This window comes from Hippoglossus hippoglossus, chromosome 15, assembly GCF_009819705.1.
Source record: "Hippoglossus hippoglossus isolate fHipHip1 chromosome 15, fHipHip1.pri, whole genome shotgun sequence".
Classification (NCBI taxonomy): Eukaryota; Metazoa; Chordata; class Actinopteri; order Pleuronectiformes; family Pleuronectidae; genus Hippoglossus; species Hippoglossus hippoglossus.
The window spans coordinates 23,335,039-23,358,854 of record NC_047165.1 but is presented as its reverse complement, the minus strand read 5'-3'; the positions used below and the strand labels follow the sequence as shown (position 1 = coordinate 23,358,854).

Sequence of the window (23,816 nt, the reverse complement as noted above, 5' to 3'; positions counted from 1 at the left end):
TGCTAATGCTAAATGGGAAAAAAGACAATAAACAGGACTGATGGCCCCTCCCACTTTGAAACTGCACAGGGAAATGATTGTTATTATTATCTCATGTCCTGCACACATTTACATGGCCATGACTTTGCATTAAGCACTGCTTAAAATTATCTCTGGAATGTTAGAGCAACTTGTTATAAACAAGAATCAATTTATCACCTCTGCATCTTTCAAACAAGAGCATACTCACAAATATGACGTAAGTATTCCACAACACAAAGTAGGCTCTACATTGCATTGTCTGGGTTTTGTTTGCATGTTCTTTCAAAGCCAAAATGCTGAAATCTTTGCACCGGACATCTACACCACAAGGCAAAGCAGTAACACAATATGACAGAGGCATCACTCACCGAAGCCTGACACAGCGGTATGTAACTCTACTGTTTTGATCTAAACATTTTGGATACATGAGATGGCAAAAATTAAAGTAATCGCACTGGTCTTATTATCATGTCTGTAATTAATGATGAACAAACTCTTGTCCAAGACACTAGCTTACATAAATATTTTCATTTTGGATGAAGGAAATGTAATCAACAAGAATCCAACTATTTTGTATGTAGCCAGATGGGGACAGGACAGGGATGCAGTGGATGTGTAACACAAAGTCATGGTTATTAGCAATGGTTTCTTAGACAGTTGCTGTTAAGACTATGAGTAAAGCCCATGGGATCCCATATTCGTTTCCCACATGACAGTATTCATATCATTGCATTGCAAATGTATATGCAAGATCATGACAAATGTATAAGAAAAGTGTTGTTGTGGCCTCATAGCGCAGAAAACGGTGGTGCCGTGGAAAATGTTGTGCATGCATTTGCAGCTGAAACGTTGCAATTGCAAATCCCACAGGTGATCAAACACTTTGCACAGAGCAAACACAGGCCTGACAAAAGTAGATTCAACATGCTTTAAACACAGAGCACTACAATGAGCGTAGGTGTTGAACATATGGCCGCTTCTGATTGCACACAGAGATTAGAGCCTGTAGGATTGTAGCTGTGCAATCTCTGCACTGACACCTCCACCCAATATAAAGCAAACAGGTGTACATGCATTGTTTTGTGACTGATTGTTGGGTCAGTGGAGTCAATCGGTACATGCAATTAAATCCTTTGACACACGGTGAACATGAAACGTTTTCACCCACTTGAGTTTTTAAAAACATAGATGGATGGATGCAAATCCAAAATCTCACTTCGTGTACCATGAAGTGAGATTTTAGTTGACTTTGGGTTTAAACTTTGTGTTTTCTGGTGTCATGACGTTTGCTCATTTTAATAAAGGTAGATCACTATGTTTAATGATGCACAGCGAACCTGCACCAGACCAGATAAACATGAGATGATCAGATCAAAACCTATCAACAGGCCAACTGCCCAATCAGATGACTGCAAAGACATTTCCACATGACTGAAATCTAAGTAGTAGTCAAAAGAAATGTAGAGTTGTAGATATATTTATAGATCACTACGTCATTTTGCTGTTCCAGGTTTTTCGTTTGTCCACTGTGGCTTTAAAACAGGGCTTCTAACAAATATAGTGGCATTTTAACTGGGTTAGGATCCTTAAAGGGATAGTTCACCCAAAACACTTTTAGAGTTTCAGGGGTGAACTTGGATGACACCACAGGAGCAGTATGGAGGCATTTTCGTTTCTTTTCTGTTGTTTTTTTTAACGTTTGAAGAATCGGTCCCCATTTACTTCAAATGTATGGGATTTGGCTGCAACACTGTTTACCCCTGAAACGCTAAAAGGGTTTTGTCGACTCAAACACTTCACCCACCCCTCCATCGGCATAGGGATGAGTAGATAATGAGGGAATTTTCATTTTTTGGTGAACTATCCCATAAACAGTTTAAAACTTCTTTTACACTCTTATTTCATCACTGCAGCTCAGAATAAGAGGAGGCAACTTTGTAAACACAACTGCAAATAAAAGCATACCCTTTGCTCATTTATAAGGACAAAATAACCCACATACTGTTGATTACTACCCTTGATTATAAATACAACACTTTGTTCATTAATGTGGCAGACATTACTATTAACTTTATAATGTGCATCACATAAGACTTCATAATACAGTCTACAATGCAGTACAATGGAGCAATAACTGGACATTTTAGGAAAGGATCAATAAATAAGTGTTTGTAAATACAAATACTTACAGGAAACATTTTTAAAAATCTTGTTTATGTTGTGTAACTAAAGAGTAGAAAGGGGAGAACACATTACACCCATCATTTCTTACTCTGTAATGTAAAATAGTTGTCGAGGTTTCACTTATTAACCAACATTACTGCAGTGTGTGGGATACACACAACACAATATAAAAGAGGGGTGCTCAGATTTTAAAGATGTGCCATCTGCAGACAAGTTACACCCCCAATCAAGATTTATTAATATATCTTGTCCACTTCAGTGACTTTTCATTCTATTTTTCTCTAACATCATTCCAAACTTTGGTTTTGTTTGTTTCTTAATCCAGTCCTAATCCAAAACCCCACCTTTGTCACATTAACATACTTGTAGCTGGATTGAAAAACTCAGCCATTTAACATAACCAGCTTCATAATAGCAGTTATCCAGGATCAGGCTCAGTGAAGACAGCTAAGAGCCAGATGAAGCAGGACACACTTTACAAGTCCCAGATGAACACCAACGTACAGTATATGTTTCAAATTCATTCACTCCTTTCATTCATTCATGCTGATGGTTGAAAGTTCATTCTTGACCTTGGAAATAGCAGTTTGGTGAAATAATCTGAATTTATGGTCCATTTAGTAGTTTTGTCCAGAGCTTTCAACCACAGCTGAGTATGTAACAGCTGTGGTGAACACTACATCAGTGAGGCAGAAAGAACCCTGTTAACAAGAGACTGCACGAACATGACAACATCAGCTGTCTGTGAACACCAGGCCAGAACCTCTCACAGTGTACACTGAGGAGAGGTCAAAGGTCATTAACCAGGAGTCAGCGGGTGGCAGGAAAAGAATCAGGGAGGATGTTCACACAACATGATGAGCATGAGATATGTTTGACAGCTATAAAAGAAGTTACAACTTGCAATATTTTTGTATCTCTTACACATGCTTGAGATGAGTGGCAATACAATTGAATCAGGCACTCAGACAATATTGAAGTCTTCATATATCTACTTGTATAAACTGGATACATTTTGTGAAATACTAGAATGTTTTTTTGGTCATTTACTGTCCAGAAGCCAGATTACACTCATCAAGCACTTTATTAGGAACACCTCATCATCTGCTTATTCATGCATTTACGAATCAGCCTATCATGTGGCAGCATAACTATTGGTTTCAGACTGGCTGGTTTGAGTATATCTGACAGTTTATCTCCTGAGATTTTCACACACAACAGTCTGTGGCGTTTTTATCTAAGTCTTACATTTTAAATTGCTAGTTTTATTTGACCGACAGTTCAGAACCCAAGTATGTTCATCTTACTTGAGTATGTGTATGAGACAAAGAGAGGCAGCAATAAAAACCAAAACATGTTTAAGCGACAAATTCTCCATCCCCTTGCTGCACTTGTTGGCCTAATCCCTGTGTGTCAAGAATAAACATTCATGCTCAAAAATCAAACTTGGTACATTCGTGTAACCAAATCGTCAAATCCTGATTTTCAAGAGTAGCCTGTAGACACAATATATACTGACAATATGACTTGATTCATAGCATACATATCATTAACAATATGCCCCAAACGTAGATACAGTTTTTTATGAGCTTTCAAGCTGTCACCATCTTTCACTTTACTGCAGCCCACATCGATCAATAATTTTGCTTTGTATATATATGTGTATATAGAGAACATGGGGAGGCAAAACACAGCAGGATATTTGGGATTAACATCGGAAATAACTCTGCTTCCAGCATGTGTATCTAGTTGTTTTTGTTGTCCGGTTCTGTTTGGCAAATTTGGCTATTTTTTTCAAATTGCAGCATTTTCCCAAAATGTTGTGAACATGTTGCCTTATTGGCTCCTTATTAGATGTGTTTTCTTACATGACAGCATGTTGTGCTCTCAGGGCCACTGGATGTAAACCAACTGAACCCTTTGGTAACAGCATTTGACCAAATGAAGACAGTCAGTCTCATCCATAAAGAAGTCTCTCACAGAGATCCAGAGCCTGGCAGGTGAAAGTATGTAGTCCATTACACTGTCATGTTGTCAGTGTGGGACTGTTCCCTCCAATGGAGACGCAAACTGTGCTTTCGTCATCAACCCTGTCGCAACCAACCAGTACTCCACTATCCTACCTTTGTCCCGCCTCCTTTTTCAAACTTATATTGTTATCTAATAATTCAAGTAATTTAATAGGATTTAAACGATACTGTCAATATGAATGGAGCTTTAACTATAATTCTTTGGTATCTACGTTCATTGTCGAGCTGCGCATGACGCTTAAAGGCATCACTTTGTGGCCTGTCAATCAAACCCATGTCATCACGCTAGGTTGAGAGCGCAGAGTTTTTCCACGTCAGTGTGTTTACCAGACTGACAGCCGCAGGAAGCCGCTGCATTTATTCACCTATGGGCCTTTTTCTCTGAAGAGTGAGCAAAGAAGCGGTGTTTGGAAGTATTGTGTTGTCAAGCAGTGGAATGACGGAAGTTTCCATTCTGTCTGTTTGTCGTAGTGAACTGAACTTTGCTCATCTTCATTCACTGTTGGCCGACTAGCCTGCGAGCTGGCCGAGCTAGGCTAGCATTAGCCACAGCAGGACTCCGTCTTTGAAATAGCAGCCACACACAGGTAATATACTTGTTTTTTGTAAATCGTGATAAGCTTGTTGGTGCGTGTGTTAGTAGGCGTGTTGCTTATGAAATGAAACAAATACATCACTGCTGTCACGAAGAGCAAACGCTGGAGACACATCTTGTTACCCGTAGCAAGTGGACATGCTAGCTAGTTGAGCTAAGCTAAGTGGTTGACTGTCAGGTCTCTGTGGAGGTAAGTGGTCTTGTTAATGCAACAGCTTTGTAAACACTGTGACACAGTACGTTGATAGATGAATCAAATAGTATTGACGTGTCGTCATCTCGTGTTTGTTGTTTGTCTGTCATCATTCTCTAGACATCTCACTGTGCCGGGGAGTTAGCTTCTTAGCTTTATCTTAGAGTGGACGCTCCTGGCTCCAACTCATCAGCTAGCTAGCACCTCCGTAGCTCAACTGACAGCCAGGTAGCTTGCTCGTCTCCCTGGTGGGTGTATGGCTGTATGAATTAGGTTGCAGTTTCATAACACGTATTAGGGATGCCATTATGGCGGTGGAGGAGCTATGTTTGAAACTGAAGGCTGGAGCTGTGGTGTAAGCTGTATTTCTGTGAGAAGTAGCTGTGGTATAGTGACATTCAGCTGTTTGTTATCTTGAACCAACATGAAGGGCTAGCTGTCACTGATATCCAAGTATGAGGGGGGGGAAGTGTGGAATGCACACAACATGCAGTGATTCATTGGGAAGCTTCGACCAGGGCAGGTGTAAAAGAAAACATCAGTATTTAAAGTAAACTAATGAACACTGATGAATCCTCTAAATAGTGATGAACCATTTTTGCCCCTGAGCTTTAAGGTAAATGTAGTTTTAGATAGTGACCTGGTGGGGAGACGTAACATGCAGGATTCTTAATTACTTTGCCTACTGTTTGAGTGGACAGAGAGTGTTAATAGAATTACTTCAGAAGTCAGAATGAGAACGTCTGAATAGTTAATTAGGCATTAATTGTAAAATCCCTCTGAGACCCTATGAGATAAGATTTTGAGGCTAAATGATTAAATTGGACATGACTAGTTTAGGTGGATTACTAGTTTTAATGCTGCTGGACAAACCTTATGGTAAATTGAAATGATTTGCTTCTTACCACAGTTATGAGAACTAGAGGTCGATGGTTTTCTGAATTTGTGTTGGAACAAATAATTGCACACCATGCCAAAAGAGCTGTTGAAAATCAGATGAATCCTCCTGACTACTACTTAGATTTCAGTCATGTGGAAATGTCTTTGCAGTCATCTGATTGGGCAGTTGGCCTGTTGATAGGTTTTGATCTGATCATCTCATGTTTATCTGGTCTGGAGCAGGTTCGCTGTGCATCATTAAACATAGTGATCTACACTGCTTCAGAGCTGTTGACTTGGCCTTTTTTTATGGCCCTTTCACACTTCTCCTCCGAGTGTGTTAAGGTGGAATCGTCTGTGTGCACTGTAAATTGTGTTGTAGAATATAATATCAGATCAGGGCTCAACATCGATTCAGATTGGAATTGGTGGTTTAAAAAATGTAATCTGTACATCCCTAGTGAAGTCTCATTTATCTGACCATCTTAACAGCTATAAGCCTGTCACTCTGTCCTTACTTCGAGCCTTCTACCTATCACACTTTCATCCTCTTGTTAATCTGGACAGGCTGCTTGCCAAGAATTGGAAAGAATGTGGCCTCACTCACCTAGTCGCTATGCTCACAAGTCTTCTTGTATAATGAGTGTTATTTGGTATGCCATTCATGACACAAGGAAAAGGTTAATCCAACCATTTTGAAGAATACTGCTTGTCAAATATGAACAGCATGTCATTTTGATTCTGTTTGGTTATCTGTATTGGTTTAAAGCATTGTAGAAATGGAAATTAGCCTTTTTGCTCTTTCTATATTCATTTGAAGGTAGTTGTTTTTAGTTTGACTTTAAGCTTAACCACTTGATTTTCATATACTTTTTGCAGTGTTTTTATATTTGATCTATTATATCTAAAATATTTTGTATCCATCACTTATAATGAATTCCAGTGTGCACACATCAATTGTTGAAGGTGATTAATGTTTACCATGTTCTAATACCCCTTATGTTATTATCATATCGTCACCCTCTTAAACTAATGGCCCGAGTAATCTTACCAAATACCAAATATTGAATTTATGATATTTATTAATAATTTCACTCAAAAATGTTATGACAATAGATGACTATTGACATACTAATAACAATGTCTGTCAATTATGTAACATAAGAGGAATAAATGACTTAGGCACATTTTTGAACATACCTTTGTGACTTAAGCAATTTTAAACCTTCAACTCTGTCAACAATAAAGCATAACTAACAAACTAACTAAACATAATTCTGAGGAGGCATGTGCATCTCCTCAGTTCTCCCTCCAGCTCTTCTTTACTGGGTTCTTGACTGATGCCTATTAATGTGGCAAATTGTCAAAGAAGTGATGACACTCAACGGGCATGATGTGTTTCATTGACTGGAGGTCCTGGAACTTTCTCTCCTTGATTGGCAGAGCACATGGAAACATTCTTATCCATGCTATCGGCTCATTTGGCACCTGTACCCTTTGTGGCAGTGCTTCCCACGCAGAGTCCTCCGAGAAGGACAGCTTGAAATGGACCTCGCATTCACTGCTAAACTGAAGAGCCCGCAAGTGATGCACAGTCGGATCTCCAGCTTTTTTGCTGATGCTAATGAAGTAAGATCCATTCACAGGGTTCCTGCTGGGTCTTAAAAAGTCTAACATTTTATAATCATAATTTTAGGCCTTAAAAAGTCTTAAATTTGATTTTGCTAGGTCTTAAAAATGTATTGGATTAGGAAGTTACTTCGCGATAACTTGTGTTGCAGGCATGGCCAGCCCCTTTTTAAGGAAAGTGGCCAGTGTGTGACGTAGTGCACCTGGGTGTTGTGGGGAAAAGGTGCTAAAATGTGTGGATAACGTAAAGTGAATGACCACCGAGAGCGTGATGGGAGTGTTGCTCCTGCAGTACAGCGAGAAAATAAAGTGGCCGCGTTAAGATTCCCAAAGTGGAGTGCATGCACCCCTAGGGGTGCACAAGCTGTTGTAAAGAGGATCCTTTGTAATTTTTTAGTTATACACATAATTTCTAGCTGTTAGATTACAATACGGTATTCAAATCTTTCTTAATTAGATCATGTAATGTGGAAAAAATTTGACAAACTGTAGATGAAATATTGTTTGAAAAGACAGAAAAGAGTTAACAGAAAGCCTATCACTTGTAACAGCCACAGATTCTGGAGCCTTTCCACTCTTTGCTAAATGCTAGCTTCATGGACCTAGCTATTTTGCTGACTAAAATGCTGACTAAAAAGACTGAATAAAAAGACTAAATAACTATGCAATATTTATAGCCTAGCCTATATTATAGTAAACCTCATCACTTACCAATAGGGGACGAGCCCTGAATCATGGAAATAACTTCAGCAGCTAGGTAGATTTCCGTTCTTCTTGATGCAGCCGCCATCTTGAAAAGCTTGTAAAATTGCCTAAGTCACATTGTCTTTTGACTTCGGCAAAATAAAACGGCCTAATTCACACTCTTGACATAGGCCATTATTCTACAGGGGTAGAATCGCATGATCTGTTCAACTGAGGATGTAGGTGATTTTACCAGAGGCGGCCAGCATCATGAGGAGAGGATTTTTGTCAAAAAATGACTTAGGCCGTTATTTTAGGAAGGTGATGATATGCAACTTCAATGTAGTCTTTAATACTGGTAAAGTCAAGTGAAAATTTTACTTATTTCAAAATACAAGTTATTTTGTTGTAACTGTTGTCATCACTCTTAATGCTGTTATTTTTACATGGAAGATACTGTTAAAGTACATATGGAGGTGTAAAGGAGCTTTAAAATGATATTGAGAACCATTTCCCTGTGACACACACAGTAGGTTTTGGTTTCATGGGTTTCTCATATGACCAAATCAACATGCCAAACTTCATGAAGATCTGTGATGGTGTGGACCAATAGTGTGATGGTTTGACATGGAATGACCCGAAGAGACATTGTGTCTACAAGAGGGTTTTAGTGATACATATTTTGCACACTAACCTGAGCCCAAGCATGTATTATATTATATAAGCTGAGGGTTGCATCTATGTTTTAGAATACAGGGTTTTCTCAACCATTATAAGACAGCACTTAAACTGAACAGAGGTCTCTGCTGCTCTGGAGAGAAAGGAAACTTCGGAGACAATATTTAGTCAAACTTATCCGAACTAAACAACATGCTCATTCATTACGACATATTTTCTTTTTGAATGGAGCGAGCACCAGTGTAACTATGGCCTTTAACAGAGTGTTGCATTATTGGTTGTGTATAGCCTTTATGTTTCTAGGCTAGCAAATGTTTTCACACCCATCTATAGTGAGTCCTCCAGAGCTGATCAGCCTAAACAATGATAGTAAAGTTTAACAAGCTGTAGTTTCTGAAGGCTGCTGCAACATGTTCAAAATAATTTCATTATGAGTAGAAATTAGTTCTTGGCATCTCCGGAAGTCTTTATTGTAGAAATGAACCAGGGAGAAATCTGTCACACAGCCATAAATTATTGATCATTAGTAAGTATAATAATTGTTTCACTTGTTTTATTGCAAGTTTCCAGTTCTGCTAGAGTTATCCTCTGCTCTACACACATATACCTAAAATAAGAAATTGCTGAAGAAAAAATATATTTTTGGTTTACAATTTTATAAGCAGGAAATAATTACGCCAATAATGTGCGCTCAACGTACTATAGTCAAGGAAATAAGAATGTGGGCATTTCTGGTTTCAAGAGATGGGAGAGTGACAGACATAAGCTATTTGGTGTGAACTGCCCTAAAGAACAAATTCATGAATTTTGAAATATGTATCTTAGGTGTATCTTGAGCTCTGAACCATTTGGGAAATATAACAAATAGTTATATAAATGGACTATAAGTGATAATATTGAATTACTGCACAGCCCTGGCTTGAATTGCTGCCAAAACTGACCATATCCACTTCTCTTTTTCTCTCAGAAAAGCAGCATGGTGGACAAGAATATCTACATCGTCCAGGGAGAAATTGGCACTGTTGTTGGAGCTATCAAGAGGAACTCCAGATGGAATACTCATACTCCCCTGGTAAGTTAAATCAAGCAATTCATGTTTAGGGGTCAGTATTGCTGATGAAAGTTATGTTTTTCCTTTTTTTCATGTTTGCAGACATCAATATTTTAATAAATGCCCAACGTTACAGAACAGCAATATACCAAAACAGTTATTGGCACCCTTCGTTAGTATTTGGTTGTAGAAACTTTGGTATCAGTGACTGCCTCTAAATGTTTCTTGCAGCCATATAGAAGCTTGTTTGCTTGTATCATCGCTATTCCTTCATTGCCTGCTTTTTAGTGGCAGTTTTCAGCTCTGGAAAGGTTTTTACTGGAATTTAGGTCAGGACTCATTTGGGTCAGAACTCACTGGCCAGGTGAAAACAGTCCATCCTTTCTTTTTCAACCATTCTTTTTAGCTGCAGAAAGTGTGATTTGGGGGTTTGCCACATACCTAGTTTTCCGACACTATGTTACACATGTTGCTCTACAATTATTCCTTTGACACATTCAATGCCCCCAACAGAGACAGCAAAGCGGCCCTGCAGCATGACAGAACCTCCACCATGTTTCACTGTAGGCAGTGATTTTTTTCTTATGGGCTTAATTTTGTTGCCCATAAACAAACTGATGCACTATATTCCAAAAGAGCTCTACTTTGGTTTCATCTATCCACAGAACATTTTCCCAGTAAGACTGTGGCGTATTTAGAGATTTTTTGCAAGCATTAGTCTTGCCTTTTTGTGCCTTTCTTTCAATAGTGGTGTCCTACTTGGCCTTCGCCCATGGAGCCCTTCGTTTAGTGTGTGGTGTATGGTGCTGACTGAAACCACCTCTCCAGATGGCTCCAGGTCAACCTGAAGCTCTTTAGATCTCTTGTGAGGTGTTTTTTCCACAAGATGCACCAAGCTTTACAGACTTCTGAGTTTCCTCTCAGCACAACATCTTTGAAGCGTTAAACAGTTTTATGACTAACAAATTCTTACATTACAAAGTGTTGAAATAGATTTTATTGGTTAATACAAGTTGTGTGAAAACTGAAAATTTAGCACAGGTGAGCCTAATATGTCTTCAATTTCAACTCAAATTCATCAAAAGGGTGCCAATAATAATGTCAAAGGTATAAAAAGTTTTTTTCTTTTTTATATTATTTCCCTATGTCACCTTGGACATTGATTGGATATTCTGGTTGTATAAATTGGTTAATTTGCATTTATTTCTCAACATCTTGAAAATCATGGGTGCCAATGCCTTTGACCAGGACGGTATTAAGTCTAATGACTTAATAAACTATCTTCTTAGATATTGTTGTTGGGTTACACTTTCGCAGCTGTCTACGCAAACTTTTGGAATATAAGAACGGCAACCCATTCTCACATAGTTCTTCTACCAATCACTGAGAGTGAACTTGACAGGCAATTTACCAAAATAAAATAATTTTCAATCGCAGGGTGACTCTCCAGGCAACAAAGAGAGTGAGGGAACAGCAAACGCAGCTTTAGAAAGATTTACAAAAGACGTGTCTGTCAGAGACTGGGCAGCAGGGCAGCAGAGTCTGTGGCTGTGACCGGGGCCCATTTGGATATTTTAAAGAGGCTGAGGGTGGACCTGATGCGTGGACCAGTCAGGAAGGGGAAACTGTACAGTAAACGATAGCACAGAGGAGAGAGAGACTGAGAAAACAAGACAAAACACACATACGCTCATAGGTTGAGCAGAGTAAAGAGGCCAGAGTGGAACAGGTATAGTGAAAATAACTCACGTAGACGACAACTGATCTTTACTCTTTAAGTGCAATAGATATAAAAGGCCAATAAATACAAGCCAAGAAGCTGCAGGGAAAAAGACAAACAACACAAATTGACAACCACAGGAGTGCATACAATAGTAGCACCTCTTTCTCCTATTACTATTTTTACATTCAACTTAAAATCTTGATCCTAAATTCTGCCTTATTAAATTAGAGAATAGAATTGTAATTGGGAGCTTAACGTTTTGAAGATTTACTCTTGTATCCTCCCAGTACTAATCAGTTTCTCAAGGAGCTGTAGGGTCTGTCATCTATGGCCAAAGGTAACTCAATGGAACTGAACCCAAAAGATCCCTGCGCAGCTTCATGGACAGTAAACAAGACAAAAGGATCACGGACTCAAGACAGTGTTTGCAAAGGATGGCCTTGAGGGTTTGGTGAAACCTCAAGTGCTCCCTTTGACTAAGGATGATGAGTACTAGACATCTTGTGGTCAAATACTGTGGCCTTAAACTCTTGAGATTTGAAATGTCTCTGGTGAGTTTGCACAGTTCTGGGCAGACTTAAAGTAGAAAGAACTTTGTTATGGCTTTAACAATTAGCCTAGCAATGATTGTGAGAATGCGAATATTGTCAGGAAACCTGTTGGAGGCACAAGTCATAGTTTATAGAACTGGTGCTCTAATTTTCTCAACTGTCCATCACAGTCGAAAACCATGGGTTTAAATGGTTCAGCTTTAGCGGGGACACAATGGAGAGGAACACAGGAAATGACCTGAATTGACAAATGTGTCAGGTACATCAGTAAAAAGCAACATCAGATTTCAGTCCATACCAGAAATAACATGTTTAAATGCTGTTAATGTTTTAATGACACTAAATATGATTGATTTAGATGGGTAGATGGATAGATAGATCGATTTTAAATTCAAATATCATAATTAAAAGGGAAAAACACGTCACTTTTTCAGTGAGAAATTTGGACCTGTTTCAGTAAGAGTCAAATTAAATATAGGTTTGCGAAAGCAGCCGTGTGATATATCATATTTAAAATGATGTTTCACACATCCTTTGTCTTCTTTACTGCAACCTACATCTCCATGACTTATGATTATTTGATAACCATGTTTAATAGATCTTTGACTACATGTTTGCAACCCTGATTATTTATTCATGCGTATACTGTCCCTGTATAATATGAAATACAATGGGACAATTCACAAGCTAATTTGGTTTTCCACTTTGCATCAACATGGTCTACTGACGAGGGAGCTACTTGGCAATAACTGATGGCAGAAAAGAGAAAACATGTTGGATATTGTATAGGTTGATGCATGCTTACCCCAACAACCCTGTCAGGTCGATGCAAAGATTCTTTTAAGCACTGCCATTGTAGTTCTTGGTTACATCCTCAGACTTTGGGTTCAAATCAGTTTTTTCTGACACCTCAGACACAGGGACCACTTCATCCATTGCACATGATGAAATCTACTTTCATCAAACCTACTTATGAGTTTGTAGCCCACATGGACCCTCTACTAGGCTTTTAGCTCTTTATCAAGTCTGAAACTAAAAATGCTGCTTCCCATTTAAAGTTACAGGCTCAGAATGTAGGATTTAGTAGCATTTAGAAATAAAGTTGCATATTGCAACCAACTGAATATCCTTCCCCTCACACTGTCCAAAGCAATAGGAGTATGAGGAGCTACAAAAAGGCCCTCTCTACAACCAGTGTTTAGTTGATCCATTTTGGGCTACTGTAGAATCATGGTGGACTCTTTGGAGAAGGACCTGCTCTTGATGTAGATGTATCAGGCTCATACTAAGATAGCAAATTCATTTGTTTCTGGCAAGGTAAAGGATAAGCTCACCAAGAGTTTTCTTTGCCATAAATATTTCACTTTTACCCCTTGCAATCTTTGATGTTATTTTGATTTCCAAACTTCCCTGAAGTGACCCGCAGAATTGTTTCCTTCATTTTTTATAGCAAAGAGAGTGAGATCTTCTTTCTTTTCCACTTTCTTTACATTGGATAACAGTCCCACTTACTTTACTTAATTTTTCTTGCACTCTAGTAACAATGCAAATACGTTCAAAGGCAATAAAATAGTCTGTAACTCATGAGAGGAACTGTCTGTGTCTGACTCTGCTGTTGTAGAATCTCTAGTTGGGGCTTTTACACTGTCACAAAGTTTTGAAAAAATGTCTGTGTCTGTTAACTTACTGTTATTGATATAAATGGGGTGGAAAAAATAATTGACACACCTCTCTGTAAAATGCAATGCAGTTCAACGGTGTTACCCGTATAACAATAAAATGTAACAATATGTCTGTACCAGGTGACCAAAGGTAAGCATATACATCGGCAAAATATAGGTCCTAAAATTGAGCTCCAGCGCTCACCACGTGTTATAAGGACTTAAGAAGGAGACAATTAATTCGGCTGCAAGGCTAAATGAAATACACCAACCCACAGCTCAAGTCTGTACTATCAAGTATCAAGATGCCACAACCCACTGTGTCAAAAGCTGTAGCTAAGTCTAGTCAATTGAGAATGGACCAGTCTCTAACATCTGCATCCTTTTAAAGATCATTTGTGGTCCTGAGAAATACGTTCATGTATGTGCTTTGATTATCTTTTTGCTATTTGAAAACACCACTGTCTGACATCGCTTCCAGAAGTGCATGACATTTGTTTTTATTAAGATTTGGGCTGCTGAAGAAGCTGGGCATGGGCAGTCACGAAATAGGAACACAGCTATTAGAAAAAGAAATGTGCATGAGATTAAACAGACAGAGGACAACTACATCACTCAAGATCCCTCAAAAGAAGAGTGGTGGATAACACAAACTAGTCTAAATTCAAAGGTTAAATGGCTGAAAATGGATTGATGGGGCAGGAAATGTCTGCGAAGGAAGCAGGAGTGGAAATCGTGGACTGATACCTTTTGTCATTAAAAAGCCTAAATACATTATGACATTGTACAATGCAAGATATATCCTTTCTTCTCAGCTCTCTTTGAAGAAGTAGAAAGATTAAGACGGTACAAAACAGTACTTGACATTCCATTGCTATCAATAAATTTTACATGTGCGACAGTGACATTTATGCTTTGCAACATTGTGTTGGGACAAATTTCTTTTAAAAGAGATGTCATGTGTGTTAAGTGGAAAGGCATTTTTAGGTTTAAATCAGCAGACTGTAAGCCTGGCATGTGTGAGTTGAGAGTGTAATATCCTAGACAAAAAACTGTTCTTGTAATATTAAGTTGATCAGTTTATCGCTACAATTAATTTAGCTTATTTTTAACGTTTGGTAAAAACTTGTTCCTCATTTGTAACATCCAGATCAGGCCTATTTTCACACAGTTTGAAATCTCTTTGTGATTTAGACTGTCGCAGCCAATTGTATTTCAGCTATCTCATCAGGGTCTATATTATAAATATTATCACCCTGCTAACAGCATGATAAAAACAGTTTAAGTCTTATGGTTTGAGCTGGGGCCAAGAACTGCTGACCCTCAATGTGAAACTCTTAATACAACAAGGAGCTGTCTGTACACAGTCAATAACTTGGGTATTTCTTTGGAGGCAAAAACATCATAATTAGTCTAACCAATGTATTTTTGAGTGAGCCATATGTGTTATGCAGAATATACTTAATAAAGTTTACTCTATAATTGGCCCACTACTTATTTCTAGAAAAGGTTGTTTTTAACTCTATATGGCAACTATGACTTCTTGCTTCTCATCATTTTCCTCTCACGTTTCTCTGCCCAGGATGAAGAACAGGACCCGTTACTCAACAGCTTTGGACACCTCAAAGAAATCCTCAACAGCATTACAGGTATGTGGGAACAGGATGAAATAGGTTGGGTGGAGGGTAATGGGATCTTTACCAGTTTGGTTTGTGCGGGCCAAACTTTCTGACTGACAGCTTTCTCACCACCGTAAATGAAACAAACCGTTCAGTATTTTTTTAAAATTGAAATGCAAAATTTCTGTCAGATATGGAGCACTCTAAATTCTTATAAAACACTTAGTATGTTAGTTTAGTATTATTAGTTTAGTTAAGGTCAATACTCTGATTCTGTGGCTATTCATCAAAGATAGCTGTATTTTGTCTTTCATTTTTCAATGTTTTATCACATTACATGACTAATCTTCAGGTAGGTAGCACTGTGAGTTCCTTCTACCCTTTGTCTGAATTGAAAAGGGATATTTAATCAGGTGAGCTCAGTAGATTTCCTCTGAGAAAACAGAGAAATGTCTTGGCCTTTCAAACTTGTCAACATTATCTTGCAACATTGGATCTTTTCTCCAGATTTTCATTGGAACATTTTAAGAAGTCCCGTTTTTTTCTTTGAAAAAAATTAGATGTACTTATTTGAGACGACGATAAAGAGTGTTATTTGGTGGTAGAATTCAAGTTTATTTACAAAAACAAGGGGAAAGTCAGTCACGGTGAATGAGGTGCAGCAATATCCACCAGGGATACAGTAAGAAGTATTACTTTTAACATCTGTTGTTTTCTGGTAGTTCCATTCAATGGAAAATATGTCCTGTAAGAGAATTCCCAGGATTTAGAATATATACAGTTTATATTAAATGAGGACACTTTCTTTACTTCTTGTATTTGGAGACATGTCAGTTTTGTGCATAGGAAATGTACCATTCCTTTATTTTCTGCAGTGTCTAGTTACAGCCCAGGTAAATAGGGTACAAGTAGAAAATGTGTCCTGCCTCTGTCAATATATTTTTTCAAATCACTGTCGGTAGAGATGAGACTTGCCCCTGTTATACTTAAAACTCTAACAACCTAAAACTGTATCAAAAATATTAGTGATTATTGTCATTCTCATCTCAAAGATGTGATGATTAGATGATAGTGTAGGGCTGTTTGATTTACCAATTTGTGCTGATTTCGAAAAATCTTGAAAAAACTTAGTTTGCTGATGGATTTTTCTTATTAAACTGCACCGGATACATTTAATTTATGACCTTTACCTCGTTACACTATAGTCCTGTTGCACATTGTTGTGTCCCAATTACAGGGGTTATTCTATGTCATATCAGCGAGAATCCAGGAAAATCTTTAGAGCAGCTTTGCTGATTTAGCTCAAAGTTTGTCTTTATAATGTTTAGGTCCCAAAACAAAGACCTGTAACAGGGCTTCAGAGTGCAACCATTTTTGTCACACTTGTGACTAAAACTCTGTGAAGTGTGACTAAAAAATGTCCTTGGTCACACCGGTGCGCCAAACATTTAGCTGGTCTGTCTCTGTATTTTAGCGAGTTGCGTCGCTTCCTCATCTCCTCTCCTCGGCCGAGTTTACATTCAGGCCCCGGGCTGGCCCCGCCCCTACTCACTCACACACTGATACACGGACAGTAAAGCAGAGAAGGAGAGGCGTTGAACAAGGAAGTGAACGAGGCAGTAAATGTCAAACAGTGGCGACTAAAACTTTTAATACAGGGTTTCCATGACGGATGATTAGCGCTGCTGATTCAGGATCAGAGCAGAAGGAGTGGTTGGTTTGTACCGTGTCAGAGTCTCCTGTCTGGGTGTGATCAGGAAGGAAGACATAACTTGTGTTTTGAGAGGTCACAGTGACCTTGACCTTTGACCTATCAAATTCTAATCTGGTCATCCATGAGTCTTAGTGAATTGTGCCAGATGTAATGAAATCCCCTTTGGGAATTCCTTTTATAGTGTTCACAGCTATGTAAGGTCACATGACCTTGACCTATTGACCTTCAGCCACCAAAATCAAATCAGTTCATCTTTAAGTTCATGTCCACCGTAAGTGGCTAAGCTAGCGGATTTAGCTACAAGATGGTGTGTCCAAGGGTCTTCGCAGGAAGATATCTGGGGACATTTAGGCTTAAAACATGGTGTAAATGACGCAGTTTCGAGTCAAATATGAATGTCGGGGCTTGCGGACACTTGGATGACACCACACGAGCAATAAGGCGTGTGGTGAAATCCAACACACTCTTTTCTTGTCAAATGTCTAGTTTATTCAGTATCACTGGTGACTCATGAGTTGATTACCTGGCGTGAAAATTACCACACTGTGGCATCCCTAATATCACAATAAAGCTTCTAGTGCTTTGGTGAGGTGTCTGAGGTCACATGCTAGTTATGATGTGGATGCTACTCACTGATGATTTTCCAGGTTTGCTTCTGTCAGTCCTGAATGAACCTTGAGTGTATGTCTCTGTTGAAAAGAATTGCTCACAGCAGCAGTTTGTCCCAAACAGGGATAAAGTTCAGTGCATGTCCCCTCAGAATGGAAAAATTCTTCGGACGTAAAACACTTTATAGAACTTTAGAAAGGTTGTTGTACCAAGCTCTGAGCTCATTGTTGCTTTGCAGCTCAGTGTTTTTGTGTTGTAGGTTGTCAGGCACATCAGCTGGTTTCACATTAAACAGCATAGCAAATATGTTCACTTCCTTTTGTTTACTTTTCATATCCTGAGACCTCTTGCCAAATGCCTGAGGGAATTTGCAAACTCAAAACTATATTCAGATCACAACAGGCTCTCGTTGAGTAGGAGAGTGCAGTGTTTGCACTCAATGCACAATTTTACTTTTGCAGTTCTAGCCGCTCTAAAGTGACAACAAGGCTTCTTCACAAATTCCCCCTTCGAACGAGGTTTCAGCTTCTTAGCTATTTGTTCACTTATTGTAAAACTTGTATGCATAACATTGTGTCATTGAAAATGCATTATTGTAGAGATCTGTCGATTTACATTTTTTATAAATTTCTTGTTTTTTTGGTAAGTTACTACTAAAACTGATTTGCTTTTCAGAAAAAAGAAGCTAGCCCCATATATAACCAGATTGGTGGACTAGGTCAGAGATATGTTTTAAAACAGAAATACTTTTTGTGAGCTTGTGGTTAATAAATAAACCTTGATCAGTGCATCACTACGAGAGACACAATTTCCTTCTCAGATGCCCTTTATTCCAGTGAATATCCTGAAAACATGTTTGTCCTTCATGTCTTACAATTCCTATGACAGTGAACTTCAATTATCGAGATACTGAGAGAAGAAAATCTAATCCTGAAATGGACATTTTTCTGGCCTTGCTAAAATATCACTCAAATGTGTATCGGTCTTTGCATGGAGGAAAAATAGAAAACTCTTTTGGTAGAGACCTCAAATATTGGCACAAAAGTAATTAATGATTTGCAGCAAAAGATAACAATTAATACCATATTAGTGTATTTTTGGAATCCTTTTTATTTCTAAAAAGTAAAATGGCCTGCAGTCCCTGCTTTTAATGACATTGACATACAGAAAACATTTTTTCTTCCATCCTGCAGAGTTTGTTGAGGGTAGAAACAACACTTGTCAGCTGGCCCGGATCTAGAAGTGGGCAGGGCAGTGCCCACCCAAATTTCTACTCTGCCCACCCAATTGGTCAACTTTATTCTGTGCCATTTGAATCTGCCAATCACGTTTATTTCATTCGCCCCGTCAGAATTTCCTGATTTCTGAATTGCTGGTTGGTCAAAGGGCTGGGCTTCAAAAAAAACTATTCTCTTATTAAAATTGAATTTCATTTGAATGGTCCAATATTGATTCATAAAAAGGACGGATCGATCACACTCAGGTCCCAGGGGGGAAATAAGTTTTGTTTTTGGTGCTGCCTTCAGGTGCTGTCAAAAAAACTAAAAACTACACAGAGAACAACCAAGACAAAGTCTCCAGTTGTTCAGTTTGTTCATCTATAAAGCAAACCGGGCTGTTGAACTTAACATATTTTAAATGAATTACACTTGTATTATTAAAATTAGTCTTCACTGTTCACCTGCCTCTGTTCTTCCGCGCAGTTGTAAAAAAGTTTGGTGACGCTAGTCTGTGCGTAGCAGGTGTAAAAAATAATAATTATTATTATACCACGGGTTGGTTGAATTTTCCTATTGTGACGAGTTCTTTAAAAACTTGGAAAAACTCCACTGTGTGAAAAGGGGCTCATCCCAAATTTCTAATCCCCCCCAGCTAGTTTCCCTCTGAAAAATATAGTGAAGTGGAAGTACAAGAGAAACATAAAATAAAAATACTCAAACCCTTAAAAGTGAACTAAAGTAAATGTATTTAGTTATTGGTTAAGAATTGTAAAAATAATCCTGACTCATCATCTTCGGTGGACATTGCGTCATCTGATTGAGCTTGAGCCTACAACATACAAAAATCCCACAATATCTGCCTTTCCCAAAGAATGGCTCACATGTGTTTTGCACTGGTGCTTTTCTGACACCCCCCACTCTCCTGAGAGGCCCAAGCTGGCTCTGAAGACAATCCTGTATGTTGTCATGCCTTTGCAATGACAGTCCAGGCAGCTCCCACAGTCCTACTCTACAGTTGTGTAAGTTGTAAGCAATGGGAAAGATGCAACACATGGAGCTGCACAGTCTGAGCCCCCACCTCTGCTGTCTTCCTCCAGGGAATGCCTCTGCCACTAAGACGGACAGGCGCTGCTGGCTGAGGAGGAATCCACCCTTTTCCTCTCCCAGTAACCCTTTCCCTTCTGGCCTCAAATCACCAAAAGCTTGTGTTCCTCCGTGACCATCTCTTGAAATGAATCCATTACAGCCATTGTATTTGAGCAGAATTCAAATATGAAATTGAAATATTTTTACAGTTTTCTTTTTGGAGCATTTGCATGAAGTAATGAGTCCATGTCAAGGACGTTTGAAGGCTTGGTTGCATCCTTAAGCCCTAATCCCCTCTACACCGAGCGTCTCAGATGTTACTTCTATGCCCTGACGAGATACAAAATGGAGCTCAAATAACCACAGTAGAGCTGAATTCTGTGCTTGACGGACTGATCAATTTGCTTTGTTTTTCAGCAGCATAACAATCTAATAGATCTATAGCTGTGTCTCAGAAACAGCATTCTTTTGGAAGGAAATCTTGTGGGTGGGCTGTGTTGTGCTGCTGCTTTGAGGCTTTGCAGCAGCCCAGCTGTCTGCTTACTGAAAGCACAGTAATTTCATTCACTCTGGCGTGCATCTCTGTTCCCTCTAACAACAAAAGCCATCCAGTTAAGGAAATATGAATTAGCCCCCACAAGGTTTCTCAGCCTTTCTCTCTCTCTCTCTCTCTCTCTCTCTCTCTCTCTCTCTCTCTCTCGTCGCTCTCCCTGTTTGGCCGAGGGTTTCTCTGCCCAGGCGGTCTTGCTCTGTTGTAACTAAGCTGATTGACAGGACCATGTGCCATAGAGCTCGAGAGTAGTGCAGCTGGAAGTATATCATCTGCAATTTTAGTTGGGTAAATATAGCAGGCAGTCTTGTCAAGCAGAGAGATAGATTGTTCTGGGAAAGGAAGTGTTGGTTCTCTTTTCTGAAAGCAGGGAAAAAAAGTTTCCTTTAACCCCTTGAAAATGTAAGGTCCTCTCTCGACTCCCAAACAATGAGAGCACAGTTGAAGAAGGGCAACGATGCACCATGTGTCGTGATGCCTCAGCTCCATCTCGCTCAGTCAGCTAGGCAAATCAGTCCCAGGAAGCAGGAGCCTGTCCTCTGATTCAAATGGGGCAGTTTGGATTGAGCCTGATATCTAATGCTCCATCCCTAACCTCATTCGACCCATGTAATTGACTGCTCTCCACACTTTACTGGCCAGCATCTGGCTTTAAATGTGCATGAGCTAGCGAAGAATTGTGGTGAGTTTCTTAAACTTGTAGGACACATGGCATATACATTGTGCTTTTAATGAATAGAATAAAAAATGAATAGAACTGCACAGAAAGCTTTCAAGGTAAGGTCTCATTTTTCAGATAGCCACATTTAGAGCAAGGAGATGTCCATTTGTACAACGTAAAAAAATCTGGTTATGTGGCAAATCAGACAAAATCTTTCGGAATTAAAACAGGGAGTTGCGTTTGGTATGTTCCGATGACCGAAGGGGGAGGAGAATAGGTCCTGTTATAATGATGGATCATTGATCAAGGATTTCCTATTAGTTTGATTATTATTTTCATGACGTTTTCAACCTTTTTCGAACATCCCTTTTTTATCATTTTGTGGTATGACAATGACTATTAACAGTGTTGTAGCTCTTGCACTGACATGAATACCCCTGTGGTTTGTGTTAAGTCTAATCCAGACAGTACACTGGAATTTAACACAAGACACTGATATTGATATATTGGCTCTAAGATTTAAATTGTTGCTGCCATTGTAAGAATCCACAGAGAATCTATTTTTGTTAGTGTCTGAACGTCTGTAGCATTGTTTTGAGCTGCTTATTGAGTCTTTGTCTCCTACTTGACATTGACAGGGGTTCTCTCCTGTGTAGGATTGTCATCAATCAGACTCAGTCTCTCGATGAATAATTCTGTGGATTTATTTCATTGCTGGACTATACCTCAGACGGGAAGAGAAGGCAGAGAAGAGCCCTTGATTCTGACATACATTTTATTTCCTCTCCAGCTCACTTTTTCTTCGCATTTATGCCTTTTTTATGCAGAAGTCACTGAGCCTCAGCTTCTCAAATCTTCAATTCTCTCCTTCGACCCTCCTCTCTCAACAACCCCCTCTGCTGCAGCGAAGGGCAGATTTTTTTTTTCTTTTGACAAGTCTGCTCCTAAATCCCTTCATTTTTATTCATACAAATACAGGTTTAGAGCCCCTCGCAGCCCCTCGGATACAAAGCCAGAGTGGCCCTTTGACTGACAGCTTTCTCCTTTTCATCCAAACACTAACGAAATTCACAAGCACACCTCTAATTGACCTGAATCACCAGCACAGCACCAGAGGTAGATATCAGGGGGCATGGCAGTGGATTTGTAGCACGAACATTGTAGAGGATGATTTGATTACTCTCCAGCTGACCTTTTAAAATAATTATCCTGGTTTCCCCAAAGCAAAACAGAGCTAATTTGGCATAGAATAATGGAATTATGACAAAAAGTATATATCTTTAATTACCTCATTTTCAGACCCCGAAATTGCACCAATCCATTTATTTTATCTGATAAAATAAAAGATAAAGGTGGTGAGTGGCTCCAGTACAATGTCATCTGTGTTTTTTCTTTTTGCCTTCGTGCCTTCTCATGGCTAATCCATGTGCTACTGGCAACTTCACTAATTCACCATATTTTACAATCATGTCAGTCATCGAGACCAAATTCCCATATGCTGTGTCCCTCTTAGTCTCTATTCAAGGTCAAGCACGCGTGTGTTGTGTCAGTCCCTAGTCGTTGTCAGGCAGGCGCTGGCCGGCCTCCAGGGGTTGCACCTTGAGCGCTTGGGAACTTGTTGTGACCTTTTACCCTCCTTCCTTCTCTCACCAATCCCTTCCTCTTCCCCGCCACCTGATCTTCTCTCATATATCACTCCCCAATTGAAGCAGCAGTAGGCAGCTGGCAGCTGCAGAGGAAGTGGAACCATAATTCATATCGCTCAGCCACTTATGCAAATATGTTTACTCATGAAGGCATTCTGAGCAAGGAGAATCTGCCTCAGGGCAATTCTTAACATGTCTGCCACGTGTGCCCGGTGTCCCGTAGCTTTAAGTATGAGATCACGGGTCAGTTTCTCAGCCCTCCCGTCAGTGTTATTTTTATGACACGCTCAAAAGACGATAAACTAGGTGGGTGGAGTTGTCACTTACATAAATTTTTGTCAAGTTTGACATTGGGTTACTTTACATGGAAAAATAAATCCCATAATATTTTTGGGTAATTAATCACATAGGAAGAGATTTTACTTATGCATTTGTTAATATTTTATAAATATATCTTCTTCACACTTTGTCAGACAAGTTTTTTGTCTTCTAACGAAACTCTAAAATATCCCATTTTTAATCATAAAAGGAAGTTGGGCAGCTATTCTTCATATTTGAGAAGCTGGAGGGTCTTTTTTATATTATCATCTGAAAGAGAATGTGAATAATTGATTTATTTTTTAGAATTGCTGTTTATCGGTCAGGTGACTACTTGGATAATTGAACTATGGTTTAAGGTAATGTCACGGTACCAACAATGTATACAATTATACATTTTAACAATAGAAAATACTGAAAAATATGTTTCAATCTTTACAATTTTACAGATTTATTTAACCAAGTGTGAAGGAGTTGGCAGTCTGCATACTTTACTGCATAAATCTCATCATAT

The 23,816-nt window shown here is 39.0% G+C and overlaps 1 protein-coding gene across 6 annotated transcripts in view; it reads left to right on the top strand.

Annotated features, from left to right (window-relative positions):
- Positions 1-4,536: 4,536 nt before the first annotated feature.
- gbf1 (golgi brefeldin A resistant guanine nucleotide exchange factor 1) overlaps positions 4,537-23,816 on the top strand; it is an 84,239-nt gene continuing 64,959 nt past the window's right edge. For 2 of the 6 annotated variants that reach the window (XM_034607938.1, XM_034607936.1), the window contains exons 1-3: positions 4,537-4,822; positions 9,861-9,965; positions 15,462-15,528. In XM_034607938.1, coding sequence (XP_034463829.1) covers positions 9,870-9,965; positions 15,462-15,528 — 163 coding nt within the window. In that variant the 5' untranslated portion in view covers positions 4,537-4,822; positions 9,861-9,869. The remainder of the gene's footprint in view (positions 4,823-9,860; positions 9,966-15,461; positions 15,529-23,816) is intronic. The other 4 variants (XM_034607939.1, XM_034607937.1, XM_034607941.1 and 1 more) reach the window with 3 other exon arrangements.